Here is a 19,598-nt window from a genome sequence, read left to right as displayed (position 1 = left end):
GTCGGAACAATGGGATGTCGAACCAATGGGCAGACCCCTGCAGAAGACCATCTCTGAACCAACTGTCAGGGGTCGAATCCAGACCCAAGTGCAGCACACTGAGGCAGGCAGACAATTAGTAATTAGCTTTAAAGCTCACACTAATATGCAACAGTTCTGGGGTCTTTGGGTTTAGCTTGTTTCGAGTTTCTGCAGCAAGTGAGTGAGATGGGATTCTCGTGAGGCTGGTAGTGGAGTGAAGACTGAAGTAGCTAGCCTAACCAGGAGAGCTGAGGGAAGCAGGATTAGTGTAGCACCGTGCAGCCACAGAGCCGAGCAGATGAGAACCAGGAAGGGAGCAGGCAGGACTCGGAGTCGGAGACAGAAGGCTGAGGTGATTACCAGGGCAGAGAGGACGGAGGCAGGTCAGGGACAAGCAAGGTCGGTCCCAGGGGATCAAGCCACGAGTAAATGCTGGAAAGTCTTGAAGCTGAAGAACAGTCTGGCACTGAGGGGGGGTGCAGCAGCTGCTTATATGCAGGAGTGCTGATGAGAAGCAGCTGCGTGCACAGGTGAGTGCAGACTGTGACACCAACAACACCTTGTCCAACCTTGAAGCAGATGAGCTACAGCAGCAGAAGACCACACCAGGTGCCACTCCTGTCAGCAATGTCCACGTCTTTGCCAGAGAAGAAAGATATGAAAGAAGCATGAACGAAGTCATCTACATCAAAACTGGAATGACCATCGTTAAACAGAGGAGGTGGCTTACGACACCACTTGTCACCCACCTACGTTGCAGTCTTGGGATCCCTCCCCAGACGACTTGACACTCATTTAAAGCTGGTCCCATCTGACCCTAACGACACACAAGATGGCCAGGCGGGTCAACGACTCACATGTGACCTCAACGACTCTGTCAGGGTTCACACCTACACAGAGTCTAAAGACTGCGACTCCACACCAGTCCATCAGAACTGAAGAAGCTTCTTGGATGAGAGGTGAAACATCTTCAAGAAACTCAAGCGAGTCCAGCTGCCTTCGATACAGCACTTAATATTACCATGACCTGGATGACTGAGAATCTTCACCAACATATATCTATGATGCTAATAACCACTAACAACAGCTGATTGACAGCCATGAATATGGTGGATGTTATTGTGGCCATTCAGCTGTTAATGAGCCAATTATTGTGAAGCACACTGCAAACAGCTGATGCCGATCAGCCCATTAGGCGCTGCTGTTTCAGTTCCAGACAGAAAAGATGTTGGAATAAAGCGTGCACTGAATGATGTAGGAGTCTGTTCAGTCGAGACACTTGCACAACCTTTGACTCTGTGTCTGGTAGAAGAGAATAAACCCGTGAACACTTTCATCTGCTCCGATTCTGTTTCAGTTTGGAAGAGATCCCACAAACCAGCTGCTCGTACCTCGAGTCAGAACAACACAGAGTTTAAATCTCATTCTGATGCTTTCCTTCGCCTGTCTGTAAAGCACTGTGAAACACCTCAGTGTGTGAAATATGCTATTTAAATAAAGTCGCCTTGCCTTCACTTCTGAGTGTTACAAGTTTTCTCCAGACTCATTCAACTCGTCGATTCTGTTTATGTGGGCACTTGCACACGCAGGTCTGAAGGGGAAGTGCGGAGGTGGACGGGTTATAAAAACAAGTTGAACACAGAGACGATGTCGATTTACAAGTCTCATTTAGCCAATCAGAGGTCAAGAGAACAGTTTGGAGTAAAGCAGCAGCAGCAGAGAGGAAAGAGCAGTGAAATAAGCGGGAGGCTTCTGTGCAGTTTGTATAATAAAGTCAATTCAAGATTTAGAGACAGGAAGAGAAAAGGTCACTGTCAACAGGATACGTGACGAGGAGTCTGTAGTGCACGTAATCACGGAGAATAATAAGTATGAAGAGAGGCAACATAGGCACAAATATCTCAACCTGTCGAGTGGATCAGGCAGAGAAGTTTTCTTCAGTTTCATCAGACAAACAGGATTAATGGATCGGATTAATATTTGGTCCACTCTGAAACAAAAGCAGGCAGTAATGCAGCGAATGCGCCAGTTACCAACAGCTCCTGAAAACCAAAAAGGAGAAGAAGGAGCTTTATTTGTGAGAAGTGACAGGCTTGTTATTCTAAAAATGTAATTTATTATTCATTACTCATTTCAAAAGTAATAATATAACTTTACTCATTACTCCCTGCCAACAGTAATTTGTTACACTACCCGTTTTATTGCTTTTCCTTTACACCACATAAAACTGGTAACTGCGTATCTCCCCAAAATTCAAATGTGTCTCTGTGTGAATGTCAAGGTGATCACCAGGAAGTGTAGCTGAGGCTAGGAAGCTTCTATTTACCTGAGGGTCTGCATTTGCAAGTGACTGGTGCTGTCCCAGAGATCTGGCTGAAAGATGGAGTAAAATCCAGTCTTGGTTGCTTAGCCAGTGTAGGGTTACAGCCGACCTCCACGGCTGAGGAGGGCTCACCTTTGGTGGGGTGTATTTCCTGGAGCTTCACCTTGTTGTGCTGTCGATCGTAATAGGTGTTTCAGACCAGAGGTTTGAGGACGTGTTTTTCACAGAGTCATATTTACTCCAGACAAAATCAAAGTTATGGGAACATTTCCAGCAGCAAAGGTAACTGTATACAAACTGCACATTTCCTGTGAAAACAGAAGTGTATTTTGAAAACAGACAATGCATGAACAGGATGAAGATGACACGGCGTATCACAACGTCAACAACCAACACACTCAGGGTACCTTGGATGTCATTTCTCCTGTGAAGTTGGACTTTTTAACATGCAGGTTTATGGGGACTGACTAGCTCTTGGAGCCAGCCTCAAGTGGACATTAGAGGAACTGCAGTTGTTGGCACTTCCATGTTGGCTTCATTTCTCATTCTTGAAGGCTGCTGCTTGGGCCCCTTCATGCAGAATTGTGACAGGTCATCACAGCATGGAACGATTGCTGCTTGGGTGCTGAAAGTGTGATGTCACACGTCAACCTTCAGGAGTCAGTTTCCTTCTATTCGGAGTCTGGCCTGTCGTCTCGACCTTTGTGTTATAAATCTCTTTTTGGGTGCTGAAACCACGACCTGTATCACAGCGACATCTGCCCACAGTAACATTACAGCTGAGCTATGAAGAGTTTTGTCTGGTGTTTATCTATTCTAACGACTCCCCGGAGATCGGCCGCATCTCGACACACAGTTTTGTTAAAAATATGACCTGCTTGAAGTACAAAACATCCCGATGGAGCTTCACCAGACGTGCATGATCGATGCTGTTGCTGCACTACATTGATTTTCAACCACTTTGTGCTGCACAAGTTCAACTAATTTGAGCTCTGACCTCCAATACAATATTCTGGCACTGACAGGAGGCGGCGATGGTGATGTTTACAGTAAAGAAAAATGGAGGGAAAGTAGAGTTGTAGATTTAAATTCACAGAGTTCTTTAACTCCACTCCCCAGTCCTACCAGCTACAGGTGTATGTTTAGTTTCAGGCATATGGGGGGAGACATATATGAAATGGTGGGCTTTGGGGGTCCCCCCCCTGTTTCAGCTTGATTTGTCACAAATCTTTGGTGTGAACTGGGCTACACTTGTTGACATGGCGAAATGGAAGTATGACGGTGGATATATAACTGTGTGGACTTTGAACTAACGACTAAGGAGAAATTTGGTCCCTGTGGCTGGACCAGTTGGGAACCACTGCTCTAAACATAACCACATGCTTTTGTTGCCTAAACCTCTGACATCAACGTAAAAAGGAAGTGTTTTATTTATGTTGTAAATTTATTTTGTAAAAGACTTTGCACATGTAGCCAGCAGACAGTGTCCATTTCCTGTGTATCCTGTGTGTAAGTGTATTTTGAAAAGACACAATGCATGTACAGTAACAGGTGTAAATTGATACACCGTCCGTGAACGTCCAAAATTGACGCAGGCAGGTACCTAGCGCGCCATATTTAGATGAGTAGGTCCACTGACAACGCAGCAGGATGTGATGAGTTGGGATGAGAATCTGTTGGGTTTCCTGCTCCATCTCTCTTTAAGTTAAGTTAAGGGATCCTTGACCTGAAAGCTATTAAAGAACTCTGCTCTACATCAGTTAAGGTGAAATAATTAATTATGCAACTTCTGAGTTGTGGTCAACCCCCCTGTTGCATGGCAACCATAGTGATGTAACACCGTTTGTGGCCTTGGACTTGTCACTCCCTCTGCCACTGCTTTGTGTTTGAAAAGATAAAAGCATCTCGTCAGTGGAGACGAGCGCTCCGAGTCCCGTCATTTCACCCTGAGCTTCACAGCATAATTATCCATTGTTGTATGAGCCTCAGGTTGATTATATTTATTCAGAAGCTCTGGTATAGTTAGGCTTTTCTTTTCTTTCTCTTTGTCCTCTCCCTCTTTCTCTCTGTGTTCGGCGGCTCGGCCCATCTGCTAGCTGCATATGAATTTTTTATGTCTTTGCCCCCGAGCTGTGCAGTGTCAACAGAACGTTGCTGCTCCGTGAAAAACTGGTAACTTTCATTCGGCTCTCTGCGCTTTATGTCGACTTGAAGTTAAAGTTTAAACTTTGGGTGCTGCTGGTGTTTAATTACTCCGAGGCACAGAAATCCATTAAAGGCTCATTGTATGTTTCTTTAAAGCGCAGTTGGTTTTTCTCAGCTCCTTAAATCTGCATCTGTGTCAATATAGAATCTGCAGAGCCAGTGAGACTGCCTGCTACAGCGTGCAGACATCTCGGAGCTCTGCGGGGACGATATTCACAGCCCTGCAGCCATTTTCCTCTAATTAACATTCAAATATAGGCAAAGCCCACGTTGTAATGTCTATGTGTTGTTGCATCAAGGAAGCAGAGTTAGAAACACCTGCACACACAGCGTCCGTGTGTCATCATCATCTTCCTCTGACTCGTTTACACTAGAATAGAAAGTGATTGTTATAATAAATTAATGAGGAGCTGAATAATAAATCAATACGCAGGCTGTATGGCAAGCCCTTTAATGTCGGTATGACAGCACAGTGGAAAACAGGATTAAAACTGTGTGCACACACATTTGTGTTCGTCAAACACACGTACATTCACATGTTATGTTCGTTTGTGAGTCTGGAATAAAATCTTCTTGAAGGCCCTCCTGAAGTCTCGGTTGAAGATGGTGTATATGATGGGGTTCAGGCAGCTGTTGCAGTATCCGATCCAGAAAAACAGGTTGAAGAGTGCGTCGGGGATCGCGCAGTTCTCTCTGCAGACAGCCTGCAGACTGTAGGTGAAGAAGAACGGGAACCAGCAGAGGACAAAAACCCCCATCACCACCGCCAGAACAAATGTGAAGCGCTTCTCTCTCATCTGTGCCACTTTGTTTTTGGACAGAGACAGCTGCCTGCCGCGGAGAGGCACCGGAGACGGGAGGAGGAAGTGGTGGGAGCAGTTCTCAGATGATGCCCATGATATGGAGGCGCAGGACGGAGGAGGAGGAGGAGGAGGCTTCAACCTGTTTGATTGTCCCTCTGCGTCCTTCCGCTCCTCTGATTTCACACTTACGCCGGCTCTCCTGGAGAAGCGGAGAGCGGAGGAAAACGAGGAGGATGTTTTTATGGCAGCCTCGCAGCTCCTCTCCTCCAAGTCGATATCGTCCAGCTCTCCTCTCCTGTGGCTGTCCATGTTGGAAGAGCTGTGTCTGTTGGCAGGCCGCGGGCTGTCCAGTTCGTACTGGGAGTTACCACAGCCGGCTCCCTTTCTTTGGCAAGTCCTGGACGCACCCACAAAGCAGGTCTCAGACTGCGATGGCTGCCGCTCCAGCACGTTCTTCGCCACAAACACAGTAGACGCCCGCTGCTTGGCAACACGGTAGATCTTACAATACACGAGTATCATGATGACGCCCGGGGCGAAGAAGGACACGAGGCAGGAGGAGAGGATGTACCACGTCTGGTTGATGAGGAGACACTCCTGCCTCTGCATGTCGCTCTCCTCCTCCGTCCCCAAATCCTCCTCCTTCTGCGTCATGAGGAGCGGCGGGGAGGAGATGATGATGGATATGAGCCACACGATGCTGATCATCATTTTAATCCGCCTGGGCGTCCGTTTGCGGTTGTAGCTGACAGCTTTGGTGACTGACCAGTAGCGGTCGAGGCTGATGGCGCAGAGGTGGACGATGGAGGAAGTGCAGAAGAGCACGTCCAGAGCCAGGTAGAAGGAGCACCAGATGGAACCAAAGTACCAGTAGCCCATGACCTGGAGAGAGGACAAACCAATTAAGATATGATAATGACTTCATCAAGCCCCAGAAATGACCTGCAGAGAAAAACAAAGTGGCCTTGAGCAAAGCACCCGGAGGATTATTTTACCTCGAAATAACAATCCAGTCAATATCTCATTACTGCCACGTCAGCCACAACTGTTTCTAGTTGGCAGGAAACGCTCTCAGTGAGTTTGCCCCTGTGGTTTCATATCAGCCCTCTTGAAAATTATTTAAGCCGACAGTCTTTTCACGGCTGCAAGAGACTGTAAAATATCCATCACATTCCTCCACAGTGTGCGCTCTGCTGTCCAAATGAAGTCTGTTTTAAGAGAAAAGTATCGGCTTTACCTCTTCTTCATGAGTTTTCCTCTCTGGCAGGTGATAAAGGAGTAAATATTGGACGTTCTCAGCTGCAGTGCAGTGTTTGGATGATGCTGCATTCACTTTTCTGGGGAGTTTTATTCTCAGTTTGTGTTTGTGGAGCTGTGAAATGAGGGTGAAGTTGAGAGGAGAGCTGAGATGGAACCACTGGAGCAATTTTCCTGAGAAGTCGATCTGAGCTTTGATCGAAACTGAGACAATAAATTCATGAATTAATCAACCTAAGTTCTGATCACAGATGAATCTTGATCAATCATGACAAGAAACATTCTGCATAGTGAACAGCAGAAGAAGGCTGTAGCTTTGTTTTCTCTTTAGCTCGTCAGTAATTGATGTAATGACTCTCTTCATAAAACCAACAGTCCATTAGCTGTAAAACAGGCGACACAGATTGGACATTAAGTCAGATGATGAGTGCAGCAGACAGACGGATGAGAATGACCCTCGGTCACCTGACTGTCTGTGTTGTGACCAAAAACAAGCTCTACAGCAGACAGGAAACTGTTAAGCCCCGTCTCCACCAAACCCTTTCAGTCCAGTCCCTTTGGAACCAGCAGTAAGCCTTCAGACATGGTACCTAGACCCTCGGTGTGTTCAGACAGTCCTCTTAAATGTGGGCGGGGTTGTTGTCACTCACTGCTCCGTCCAGCACTCGCTGTATTTCCTCATCAGCGGTGACACAGATGGAAGTCTGCACCTGGTTTATCGTCCACAGAACGAGGCTGCACGCCCACATTTTCACAACAAAATACAACAGGCTGCAGTGAGAGTCTCTCTCCATGGGATATTTAAAAATAGCAGCTTTGTGCATTTAGTCCTTCTCAGGCAAGCTCAGGGGTTTAGTGTTGCTGTAGCCCACAGGAAGTGAGGATTAGAATATATGACCTTCACATAATCCGCTCCAAATGAATCTATATTTTTAAAGTCATTACTAAAAGTGTGTGTCATAAAAACTAAAGTGATGGTCGAAGTTGTCACAGTGAAATTTAAGGTGTGCTGATGGATTCACGTCATCAACTCATGCATTGAGTAACATTACAAGTTAACGTTCCACCTTAAAAGTTGCCGGCAGTCGGCCCAGTGAATGAAGTTATTTTTTTCTCTTTCATTTTATAGTTGTAGTTTACTGATGTATGAACAGAGGTTACATAAAACCAGAGTGAGCGTCCTCTACTGACCAATCAGACTGCAGGGTTTCTAGCTCCACCTTTTAGTACCAGATCTGTGTGCTAGGTACCCCAACAGAGGGGGGACCAAACATGGGGACGCTAAGGAGCGCTTCTGTTGGGACCATCCACAACTTTACACTGTGGAGACAGAGAGTGCATCGAACTGAACTGAACCGTAACTGCTCGGTGGAGATGGCGCTTTACAGACATGAGAAGTGTCGGATGTTGAACACAACACAGCAGAAGCTTCAGGTAAGTTTCAAGTATTAACAGATGATAAAATGCAGAGATAAATCAGTGAACTGTTATTAGAAGAGAACTTCAGAGAGGAAACACCAGCTACAGATCTAGCAGACGATCATCATTTTAATTGTCCAGAATTATTCAGAAAATGTCAACAGTGAAGTCAAGATGCTCACAGCCTGAATCTCACACAGTTTATCTTCTTGAGTGCTGTTGGATTTTACAGATTTATGTGTTTCCTGTAAAAACAGGAAGCTAGGGAGGGACTTGTAACAGATATTAATCGCTGTTTACAGTAGCCAACAGCAACCCAATCTCCAGAATAAATGTTGGTATTGTACATTTGTACTTTACTGTATACAGTATACGTTAAAACATTGTGTTACTTTATGTTGTAACAGCATTGTGGGTAACGTGGTTATGTTTAGGCAGAAAGACTGTTTGATTATGGTTGGAAAAGATCATATATTGGCTTAAAATGCACAGTTTTTGGAGCAGGAAATGCACAATGTCTCTGTAAAAACATTTCACTCTCCGCTCGAACAACACAGATAGGTCGCTAAAAAAACACCAACGTCTGGTGTCTAAATAGCTGCTGGAAAAACAGCAATGACTCCGTAAACACTGACAGTGTTGTTGTTTGTTGATCTTGAGCAGTGGTCTGCACCTTGGCGGGCATCTCTCCTACGAGACACACCATCCACCATCCCCTCCACCTCCTGACCACACAGGCAGCTCTTATACAACACTTTGGACATGTTGATATGATCTGTGTGAAATGTGCAAATGTACATAGCCAATAGTTCTGCATGTGTGTTACGCCCGTCCTGCCAGATTTCAGGACAGCCTGCTCTCTGTTGTTGATTGATGATGTTGACTTTTCACCATCAACCACACCTGCAGATTGTACCAACAAATCGGACAGGGATTAAATGGACGAAGAAGACAACCATGAAGAGGCCATTTTTAGAGCAAGACTGTACATTTTGGGGTCACGATCCGAAGCCGCCAGCGCTACAGGTGAAGGTGAGGTGTAGGCTCAACCCCTCGATGGAGCTGTGATAAGCTTGTTTCTATGTATTAGCCTTTCATTGGGTGCAAAGTTAGTATGCGCCCCTGAGTGCAGGATGAGTCATCTTTTTTTTTTTTTTTTTTCTGGAAATGACAAACTCTCAAATTCCATCAAGAATACCTAAAAAAAAATGTTGTTGAGTCAGATACCGCCCGCAAACCTGACAATAAGCGCTCATATGTGATTAAAAAAAAATTAACATCAAATTTGATTTTATTGGAACTTTAACGATTCATCCAAATTATTCTGACGTGTTTTGGTTTGTGACAGACAAACAGCAACACGTGTTCCCTTTCAGTCAACTAGAAAATGTTTGACATTCAGCATCATTAGATTCACAGTGTAAACTCAGGAACAAAGAGATCAACACACCCTGATCATGAGGTTTTGTTATCGGTGGATTTCATTGATCCACAACTGCCATCGTCAGATTAGTTAATGTGTGATCTGTATCTGCCTGCCTTAATCTGAACGATGACATTTGATCATGAGTTTTGCATTTGTACCTGGCACTGATAAACATTTCCATCATCTCAATTCAACCTGTGTTGCAACTGGGTCTCAATAAAAACATTTGCTGGGACTCTATAGGTCAAGAAAAGCAATATTGCTTAATGGGTTCCACTTACTTTTCATCAACCCAGTTGCCAGAAAAAATGTTGGTGTTATACGTTTCTGCAAACCACTGATAAATTGCATTTGTTCGTCCTAAGTTGAAAATTTATGATTCTTTATGTATCAACAGCGCTGTGGTTAATGTGTGGTTTAGGCTGTTCTCACGTACTGTTCGCACATATACCTACAAAAACTAATGCACCAAAATTTGGAAATTTCCCCACGCAATCACGAGCCAGTAATTCTGTATAACTGACATAATTGGGCCGACAGGAGTTAAGAAGGAAGTAGTCCACGGGAGGAAGCAGACTGAGGTGGTGGATGGGTTAAAAAATACGGGACTTTCCGCAGGAGACCGTCGTTCAGAACTGTGTGAACTTTGTGTGAACTTTTACTTATTTCAAGGTTGTCGTCACTGTGTTTTTCTCTCCTAAACCTAACAAAAGTTTACTTGTTTAAACCTAACCTACGTAGCTTTACTTTAGAGAAACAACTTCATGTTGAGTACATGCTGTCATTAGTCGGACACTAAGATATCAAATGAACTGTTGTTTGAAAAAAGGTTGTGCAGTTAGATTTTGGCACAAAATCCACTTGGTTATGGTTCTGAACAAATCTCGTTTTGGCTCAAAATACTTGGTTCCCGGCAGGAGACACAGCGATGTCTCTGTAAAACACAACGTATCCTCAGAGGAAAAATAGCGACAAAACACAACTGGTTTTGATGTGTGTTGGTTTCCAGCAGTGGTCTGCAGCTTGGTAAGCATCAAATCACTTCACAAATGTTGATGTGATGCATATGAAATGTACAAATCTAACATGTTTGTGGTTTGCAGAAATGTATAGTGCCAACATATTCTTCTGGTGTCTGGGCTGATTTCGTTTTCAGAGGCAGAGCTCGATGTGTTGAGGCAGCAGGAAGAGGTGGAGTTAGATGACATTTCAACTTGCTGGATTTTTAGTGACGCTCGCTGCATGGCACGAGGGACTGTGCTGTGTGTCGGTCCACCAGTTTGATCCAGACTGAAATATCTCAACAACTACTGGATGGAAGGTATTTATTGTCTCCAAAGGATGAAATCTACTGATTTTTTCTCCAGCACCATGACGGGGTTGATGTTTTTGTTTTTTTGTGAAATGTTTCAACAACTCTTGGATGGATTGCCATGAAATTTAGTAACAATATTCACGGGTTGACTGTGGTGAACCTCTGACACCAACAGGTTTATGGTTTTGAATTAAACGTTTCGACTATCGATGGATGGATTTCCATGAAATTTGGTGCAGACGTTCATGAACTTTGTGGTGATCCTTTACTTTTTTATCTAGTGCCATCGTTGGGTCAAATCTTTATCTTGTCCAACTCTTAAGTCTATCTAAAAGTTTGTTTTCTTGACAGTGAACAGTGCAGCCTCACAGATCTGGCTGAGATTTGTTCCTCCAGCCTCCACAGTTTGGCTGATGTTCTACCTGCATTTACACCTCTACTGACACGTGTTCAGATGACATGTCCAGATAAAGACTGGAAAGTGTGTTTCCTCACCTCATTCGCCAAGGAGAAGGGGATGACCAGCGTCGCCACCAGTATGTCCGCTGAAGCCAGAGACACCAGGAAGAGATTCTGCGGCGGCCTCAGGGCTCGGCTGGTGAACACCGCCACCACCACCAGCACGTTACCCACCACAGTCCCCAGTATGATGACCGAGACCACCAGCACGATGAAGACTGACGCCACCTGCGAGTGAGGAGGTAGAGGAGGAGATCTCGGCGAGGAAGAGGAGGTGTGATTGACATTCTCAAACGAAGAGTTTGGCGGTAAATTTGCCGGAATCGTGGCCATGACGGAAGTTAACACATCCGATAAGTCCATCCTGGTTAAATGTCTGACAGTATGATCCCCATTTTTGTTTGAACTCCAGTGCATTCACTGCAGACAGAGTGTCTTTGTGCCAGTCGGTGAGAAAATAAATGAAAGTACAAAAATGAGAAAAGGAATGAGAGGAAAGAGAGAGTGGAAGAATCTGCAGAATAATACGTCTCTTTGGTTACAGAGGAAAACCATCCAATAATGTCCTCACCAGCTACAAAATATCTGACTTCTTATCTCTCAAAAAATATTCCTGCATGTCTTAAATCCTCACAGCACCACAGCTGTGGTCAATATTTCATCATACTGTACCCAAATCATGCCGCTTCATCTCCTGCTGCAACACATCTGCCACTGAAGGAAAGATTTACATGATTTAAGTTCAGACTAAAGTCATACCTGCTGAAATATCCATTCAGTAGCACATCAGCGCCCAGAGGTTGACACACTGCATTGAAGCTACAACACTGGCCTACTTATTTCCAAGGAGACGCAAGGAAATGAAAAAATAAGAAATAAAAAAACAAAGCGTACGGCTACATGCTCTAGTTGGAGCAAGGACAGAAACCTATTTGGAATGCATGGTACCCTCATACTGCTGCACTCCGCAAAGATGTGGCAGAAAGAGAGGCTCCAAAAGTAGAGAAGAAACAACTAAAAGAAGAAGAGAGGTGAGGAGAGGAAGAGGAGGATGAGGAAGAGGAGGTGATGTGGGAAAAAAAACAAAAAAACAAAAGAGATGAGAAGAAAAACAGAGGTCCTCACTTTCATGCGAGTCGTTGCCGTGCTGAGTGACACTGCTGCTGCCGCCGCTGCTGTTCACTGAGTCTCCACTGCTGGAAATGAGAGGAGAGGAGGAGGAGGCGAGAGAGAGAGAGAGACTAACAGAGAGGAGAGATGAAAGGAAGGAGTAGGAGATGCAGGGGGAGAGGGATGGATGGAGGAGAAGAAAAGGCCAGGGAACAAAGAAATGAAAAGAGAGACGGGAGGAGAGGTGGATGAAGGGAGAGATGATTAGACGGGAGAGGAGGCACTTTGAGAAAGAGTGGGAGGAGGAGAGGGAAAGAGGGAAGATACAGGGAGGAGGAGAGGAAAGGAAAAACGACAGGAGATTAGAGGATAAGAAAGAGAGGAGGAATGAAATGAGAAATGAAGGAGAGGAGGGCACTACGAGAGAGAGTGGGAGGAGGAGAAAGGGAAGAGGAGCGATGCAGGGACGAGAGGAAAGAGGAGAAGAAATGAAAAAGTTGAGAGGATAGAAAGAGGGAGTAAGGAGGGAGAGGAGAGGATGAGAGGGAGATGGGGAGAAAAGGAGGAGAAAGGAGAAAAGACAGAATGAAAGGTATAGAAGATGACAAGGAGAGGTGGAAGTAGAGAGATGAACAGAGGAGAGGAGAAGAAAAAGAAACCATGACAGGAGACGAAACAAAATGAGAGCGCAGGGGAGAAGAGGAGATGAATAGGAGCCATGGGAGGAGAGGGAACAAGGGAACAAGGTTTGAAGTGAGGATAGGAAAGAAAAGAAAAAGAAGCTGGAGGAAGAAAGAGAGAAGAGACAACAAGGAAAGAGGGGTGATGGGAAAAAGAAGAGAAAGAGAGGTGAAGACATGAAAGAAAGTGAGGAGACAGTGGAGGAAAGGAGAAAAAAGAAGAAGATGGAAGAGGATGTAAAGGAGGAAAGGGATGTGATGAAAAATAAGGGCAGAGGAGAGGAGGAAACAGAGAGGGGAGGAAAGGAAAGAGGAAACAAGGATGTAGAAGAGCAAAGAAAGGTAGAGGGGAGGATAAGAAAGAGGGGGGAAAGAGGACAGGACAAGAGGAGGGAAATGGAAAAGGAGAGGAGGAAACAAGGATAGAGGAGAGGAAAGGAAAGGAAAAGAAAGAAGACATGAGAAGAACTAATAAGAAAGGAAAGGGAAAGAGAAAAGAGAAAAACAGAGGATACAAAGGAGGAAAGTGGTGAAAGGAAAAATAAAGGAGGAGAGGATGAGGAGTAAAGGAAAAAAGGACAGGAGGAAAGAGGAGACAAAACAAGAGAGGCAAGAAGAAGAAAAGGATGGGGAGGGAAAATAGAGGATACAAAGTAGGGAAGGGATGGAATAAAAAAGATGAGAGGAGGAAACAAAAAGAGGAGTGGAAAGGAAAATAAGTCATGAGAGGAAAGGGTACACAGGAGGGGAGACGAAACAAGGAGGAGAAAGACGAGAGTAGAGGATAAGGAGGAGGAAAGGAAAAAAGAGGACAAGAGGGGAAACAGAAGAGAAGAGAAAACAATATTAGGGAAGGGAAATGGAAAGAGGAGAAAAAGAAGACAAGGAAAAAATAAGAGAAGAAAGGAAACAAGGGAAGAGAGAAAGGAAATAGAGAAGAGGGACAAATGAGGAAAGGAGTGGAAGGAAACAACTAAGAGAAGAGGAGGAAACAAGGATAGATCAGAGGAGAGGAATGAATGAGGAAAGAGGTGACAGGAGAAAGAGGAGAGGAGGAAACAAGGGTGGAGGAGAGCAGAGAAAAGAAGGATGAGAGGAGAGGAACGGATGAGGAAAGAGGCGGAGGGAAAATAGGAAAGGAGGAAACAAGGTTAGAGGAGATAGAAAGGAAAGGTAAGAGAGGACAGGATACACAAGAGGAAAGGAGTGAAAGGAAAAATAAGATGAGAGGAGAGAGAAGGAGAGAGAAGAGAGGAGAGGATAGAAAAGAGGTAACAGATGGAACAGACATCAAGGGTAGAGGAGAGGAGATAAAGGGAGAGAAAAGAAGAGAGGAGAGGAGTGAAAGTAAAAAAGAGGAGAGGAGGAAACAAGGTGAGAGGAAAGAGAAAGGAAAGACAAGAGAGGAGAGGATACAAATGAGGAAAGGGTGGAAGGAAAAGAGGAGAGGAGTGAGAAAGGAAATAAGGGAGGAGGAAACAAGGGTAGAAGAAAGGAGAGGGTCAGGAAACAGAAGAGAGGAGAGGATAGAAAATTGGAAAGATGTGGAAGGAAAAATAAGAGGAGAGGAGAGACTAGAGGAGAGGAGAGACTAGAGGAGAGGAGAGACTAAAGGAGAGGAGAGACTAGAGGAGAGGAGAGACTAGAGGAGAGGAGAGACTAGAGGAGAGGAGAGGAGAGGAGAGGAGAGACTTGAGGTTTGGTTTTCAAGTCCCTTTATTGAAACATTTCAGCAATGACTGAAAACCATTTAATTCAAATCAAGAAAAATAAAAAACAAAACCAGAGAAAAACTGCTCCTGAATAAAACAGTCTGCCAGACACAGTAAACGTTAAAGAACTACTCAGAAATGATATACCAGCTCTCCATTCCCTGTCACAGAGCACAGGACACCCCCAACAGTCCATCTTTCTTTAAAGTCCTGTAAATTGTCCACAGATTGACAGTAACAATATTCCACTCTGAGCCGGGATTTCAAAAGTCCTTCTAAGACCGGCACCGGCTCCACACTGCCGGCACCCTGAGTCCGGTTCCTGCGAGTCAGCCAGATAGCCAACTTGGCAGAGCCCAGCAGAAAGTTTATCAAAGTGTGTACCTTTTTGTTTTTAGCACTGTATTTTGGGCCAAAAATGAACAGTGGAAAGGAAAAGGCCTCCCCCAGACCATGCAACCAACTCCTTAAAAGGTCAAAGAGCTGTGACAGCCGAGGACACTCAACAAACAAATGAAAAAGAGTCTCTTTGTGCAAGCAGAAACTACACCCCTCCCCTAGCTCCGGATCAAGGTGTGCTCTGTATCTGTTCGTAGCTACTGCCCCATGTACGACCCTCCACTGGAGGTCAGCTGTACGCTTCTCCAAGGGGATCTTGTACAGGGACCGCCAGCTGCCTTTCGGGGAAAAGTCTGGGCCAAAGAACTCAGCCCACCTCGACTCCTTCAGCCCTGCCAGAGAGCGCAGGTTCAGAACCTTAACGCAGACTTCGTAGACTGCCTTTTTTCCCACCACCTCAAAGCTGTTTAGACGAGGGGTTTGTAAGGAAAGCAGCTGACCCTCACCCTCTTGCCACTCCCCCACAGCTGGGGTTATGGAGAGAGAGGGGAAACTGTACTCACACTCATCATCCCATTGGTCAGACAGAGCACTGTTTTCTACAAACACTCTCAGTGGCTGTGGCAGGGCTGCACAGACTTCCTCCACCACTCTGTTGATGAGCCTGACAGAGCTGATGTTGCATCTCTCCATCAGGGCTTCCATAGCTGTGGACGTCATCTTCATAAGGTGACCCAGTTTGGTGCAGCCAGCTTTTCGAAGACTGGCTCTCAGGCTGGCAGACTGCAATGTACGGGTCTTAATAAAGGTGTTGTAGAACAATGGCTCTTCAAAAAGCCACATGCCCGGGGGCACATTTGTGTCCCGTGCAGTCTTAAAAATCCGCCAAGCCTGCAACACAGAGCTGTAAAATGGTGTTACATCTGTAAAGTCCACGGTCTCTTGCTCCAGGAGGAAAAGCTGCTTGTCGTAGCCCAACTGTCCTGTTCTCCTCAGCAGCAGGCGATCCGTATCACACCAGCTGGGGCAACAGTCATACAGCAGCCTCTGAGCAGTTCTCAGTCTAAAGGAAGCAATTTTGGACTGAATGTCAATCAGTCCCTGTCCCCCTTCAGCCACAGGCAGGTGAAGAACAGCTGACCGGATCCAGTGCTTGCCTGACCAGAAGAAGTTGAGGATGTCCTTCTGGATGTCCTCTATCAGATCCCTTGGAGGTGTCAGAGTGACAAGTCTGTGCCACAGAGTCGAGGCGACCAAGTTATTAGCGACCAGAACTCTTCCCCTATACGACAGCTGAGGTAGCAACCATTTCCACTTAGACAACCGAGCACAAACTTTCTCCTTCACTCCCTCCCAGTTTTTTCTTTGGAACCCTTCAGAACCCAGAAACACCCCCAAAACTTTTAGTCCCTCTTTTCCCCACCTAAGTCCTCCAGGCAGACTGGGCACTGCCTGATCCCTCCACCGCCCTATGAGCAAGGCCTCGCTCTTAGCCCAGTTCACTCTTGCAGATGAGGCCTTTTCACAGGCACAAAGGGTGTCCTGCAGACATTTAACATCATCCTGGCTAGCAGCAAGTAGCAGATACAGTGGGCAAACCACGAGGTACACTTACAGTTCCAGGGAAAGACAGACCAATGAGGCGCTCTCTCAGCCCGCACAGCAAGGGCTCAATGGCTAGGCTATACAGTTGCCCTGAAACCCTGTCTTATGCCTCGCTGTACAGGAATTGGCCGACTCAGCCCCGCCCCCATCTTCACCATACACTGTGCTCCACTATACAGTAAACTCACCCAAGACAAAAACCCATCACCGAACCCAAAACCTCTAAGTGCAGCAAAGAGATATGAGTGATCCACCCTATCAAAAGCCTTCTCTTGATCCAGTGACACAATCCCAACATTGACATTATAAATTTTACATAAATCAAGTACATCCCTGATGAGAAAAATATTGTCCATGATTGATCTCTCTGGCACACAGTATGATTGGTCTGTACTTACAATTTTTCCCAGAAAGTCTTTTAGTCTATTAGATAAGGCTCTGGAAAGCACCTTATAGTCCGTACAGAGGAGGGCCACTGGCCTCCAGTTCTTAAGTAATGTCAGGTCCCCCTTCTTAGGCAGCAGGGAAAGGACTGCCCGCTGGCAAGAAACCGGAAGAGATCCAGTTCTGAAACATTCCTGTACTACCTCGTGTAGGTCGGTGCCAATAATGTTCCAGAACCGCTTATAGAAGTCAGTGGAGAGACCGTCAATCCCTGGTGCCCGTCCAGAAGGCATCTGGTTAATGGCCATTGTCAACTCTTCGAGAGTTAGCCCACAGTCCAGGGCAACTCTCTCCTCCGAGCTGAGCTGAGGAAGGCTCTCCAGAAGCTCTTTGCGGTTCTCAGCGCTACACGGTTCAGCTTGTAATAGGCTGGTGTAAAAGTCAATTGCGTGAGCCCTCATTTCATTCTGATCTGCAGTCAGTCTCCCTCCAGGGAGCTTCAGACAGGCCATCTGCTTCCTCTGCACCGCATTCCGCTCCAAGTTGAAGAAGAAGGAGCTCGGGGCATCCATGTCCTTCAACTGGAGGAAACGTGATCGGACCAAAGCTCCCTTCACCCTCTCGTGCAGAAAAGCGCTCAGTTCCTTCTTCTTCTGCTGCAGCAGGTCACTAGCAGTGGGATCGGAGTCTCTCCTGATCCCCTTCTCGATGGTACTGATGCTGGCTTCAAGGTTTTGTACTGCTGCCTTGATTTCAGCAGTAGAGTGTGACATGTACTGCTGACTGAACACACAAGTTTGAGCTTTGCCAACCTCCCACCATTGCTTTAAAGAGCTAAAGCTGCTTTTCTTTGTCTGCCAGTGTCTCCAGAAATTCCCAAAGCTCTGACAAAAAGTGCTGTCTTGTAAGAGTTTATTGTTGAAATGCCAGTAAGATTTGGCCCTCTCACCTGATGAAAATGTCAAGTTTATACTGACTAGGTGGTGGTCAGTGAAACCAACCGGGGTTATGGTACTGCTGACTAATCTGGTGTTGAGATTTTGTGAGATGTAAAACCTTTCTAGTCTGGCTGCACTGACCCTGTTGTTTCTGATCCGTATCCATGTGTACTGACGGGTGTGTGGGTGTTTGAGTCTCCAGGTATCAAACAGATCTAAGTCAGTAATAGTTTGTTTTAAACACTGGGGGGATTGTGGGCGTGGCTCTTCACTGGTTCTGTCCTGAGTGAAGTCAACTGTACAGTTGAAATCACCGCCAAGAATGATATGGTCCTGACTGTAGTTCCTGAGTTCAGACTGTATTTTTTTAAAAAGCCCCATTCTGTCAGAGCCCTGGTTGGGAGCATAAATATTAACAAAACACAATACTGAGCCGTTCATCTCTGCCCTGACAATCAGCAGCCGACCCTTGACCACCTCGCTAACAGAGAGAATGACTGCATTGGCAGTTGCTCTGAAGAGGAAGGGTACCCCTGCACTGGCACTTGTGCCATGACTCAGGACGTGTGGACCCTCCCACCATAAACCCCAGTCTACCTCATCTGCCTGGTCACTATGAGTTTCCTGTAAGAACAGCACATCTATCTTGTTTTGTGAAACAATCTCACTGACTAGGGCTCTTTTATGTTTATCTCTCCCACCATGAATGTTAATAGACCCTATAGTGCTGCTCTGCATATGAGGGTTAAAGAAGAGAGACAGAAAAGAGGAAAGCAGTAAAGAACAGTGTATGAAAAAGAACACCAGGTGATACATGATCATCTTACCTAACTTTAGTCTTTCTAACAGTTTTGCCTTTAGATACCTTTCTCAGTGTTGTGATATGTTTCTTGAGGCGAAAACGCTTCCTTTCATCCAATAAGTCCACACCAACAGATCTCTTCAGCACTCCCACTGATCTGATGAACTTTTCGGTGATGGTGATCATGGCTGATGGTGTCATGTCCTACCTGTTCACCTACAGCCAGCACAACTTCCTCCACAGTGACACTATTATCCGGCGGGACTACCCTCACTCCCTGCCGAATAGACGGAGGTGGCGTCTCGGCGGACGCCATTCCTCCCAAATAACCACCGCACAAAACCACTAAACACTCGTCAGACGCTCAGCAAAAGAATCTGAAAACAGCTGACCTGATCATGTACAAGAGACAGATGGAAAACCAAGATTAAAGTCCAAAAGCAGGGACAGCAAACCATTCAAAACTCCGCGCCACTCGCACATCACCACCACTCACACTCACACTCACACTCACCGGAACCGGAAAGGAGAGGAGAGGAGAGGAGAGACTTGAGGAGAGGAGAGGAGAGACTTGAGGAGAGGAGAGGAGAGGAGAGGGGAGGAGAGACTTGAGGAGAGGAGAGGGGAGGAGAGGGGAGGAGAGACTTGAGGAGAGGAGAGGGGAGGAGAGACTTGAGGAGAGGAGAGGAGAGGAGAGGAGAGGAGAGACTTGAGGAGAGGAGAGGAGAGGCTTGAGTAGAGGAGAGGAGAGGAGAGACTTGAGGAGAGGAGAAACTAGAGGAGAGGAGAGACTAGAGGAG

The 19,598-nt window shown here is 45.9% G+C and overlaps 1 protein-coding gene across 1 annotated transcript; it reads right to left on the bottom strand.

Annotated features, from left to right (window-relative positions):
* Positions 1-5,003: 5,003 nt before the first annotated feature.
* LOC125901618 (alpha-2Db adrenergic receptor-like) lies at positions 5,004-12,740 on the bottom strand. The gene is made up of 2 exons (XM_049597359.1): positions 11,265-12,740; positions 5,004-6,234 (listed from the first exon to the last, which is right to left on the bottom strand). The coding sequence occupies exons 1-2, from the start codon at positions 11,643-11,645 to the stop codon at positions 5,089-5,091; spliced, it is 1,527 nt and encodes a 508-aa protein (XP_049453316.1). The 5' UTR covers positions 11,646-12,740; the 3' UTR covers positions 5,004-5,088.
* Positions 12,741-19,598: the final 6,858 nt, after the last annotated feature.

This window comes from Epinephelus fuscoguttatus, linkage group LG2 (genome assembly GCF_011397635.1).
Source record: "Epinephelus fuscoguttatus linkage group LG2, E.fuscoguttatus.final_Chr_v1".
NCBI lineage: Eukaryota > Metazoa > Chordata > Actinopteri > Perciformes > Serranidae > Epinephelus > Epinephelus fuscoguttatus.
Note: the sequence above shows the minus strand (reverse complement) of the source record. Positions and strands in the feature narration are given on the sequence as shown.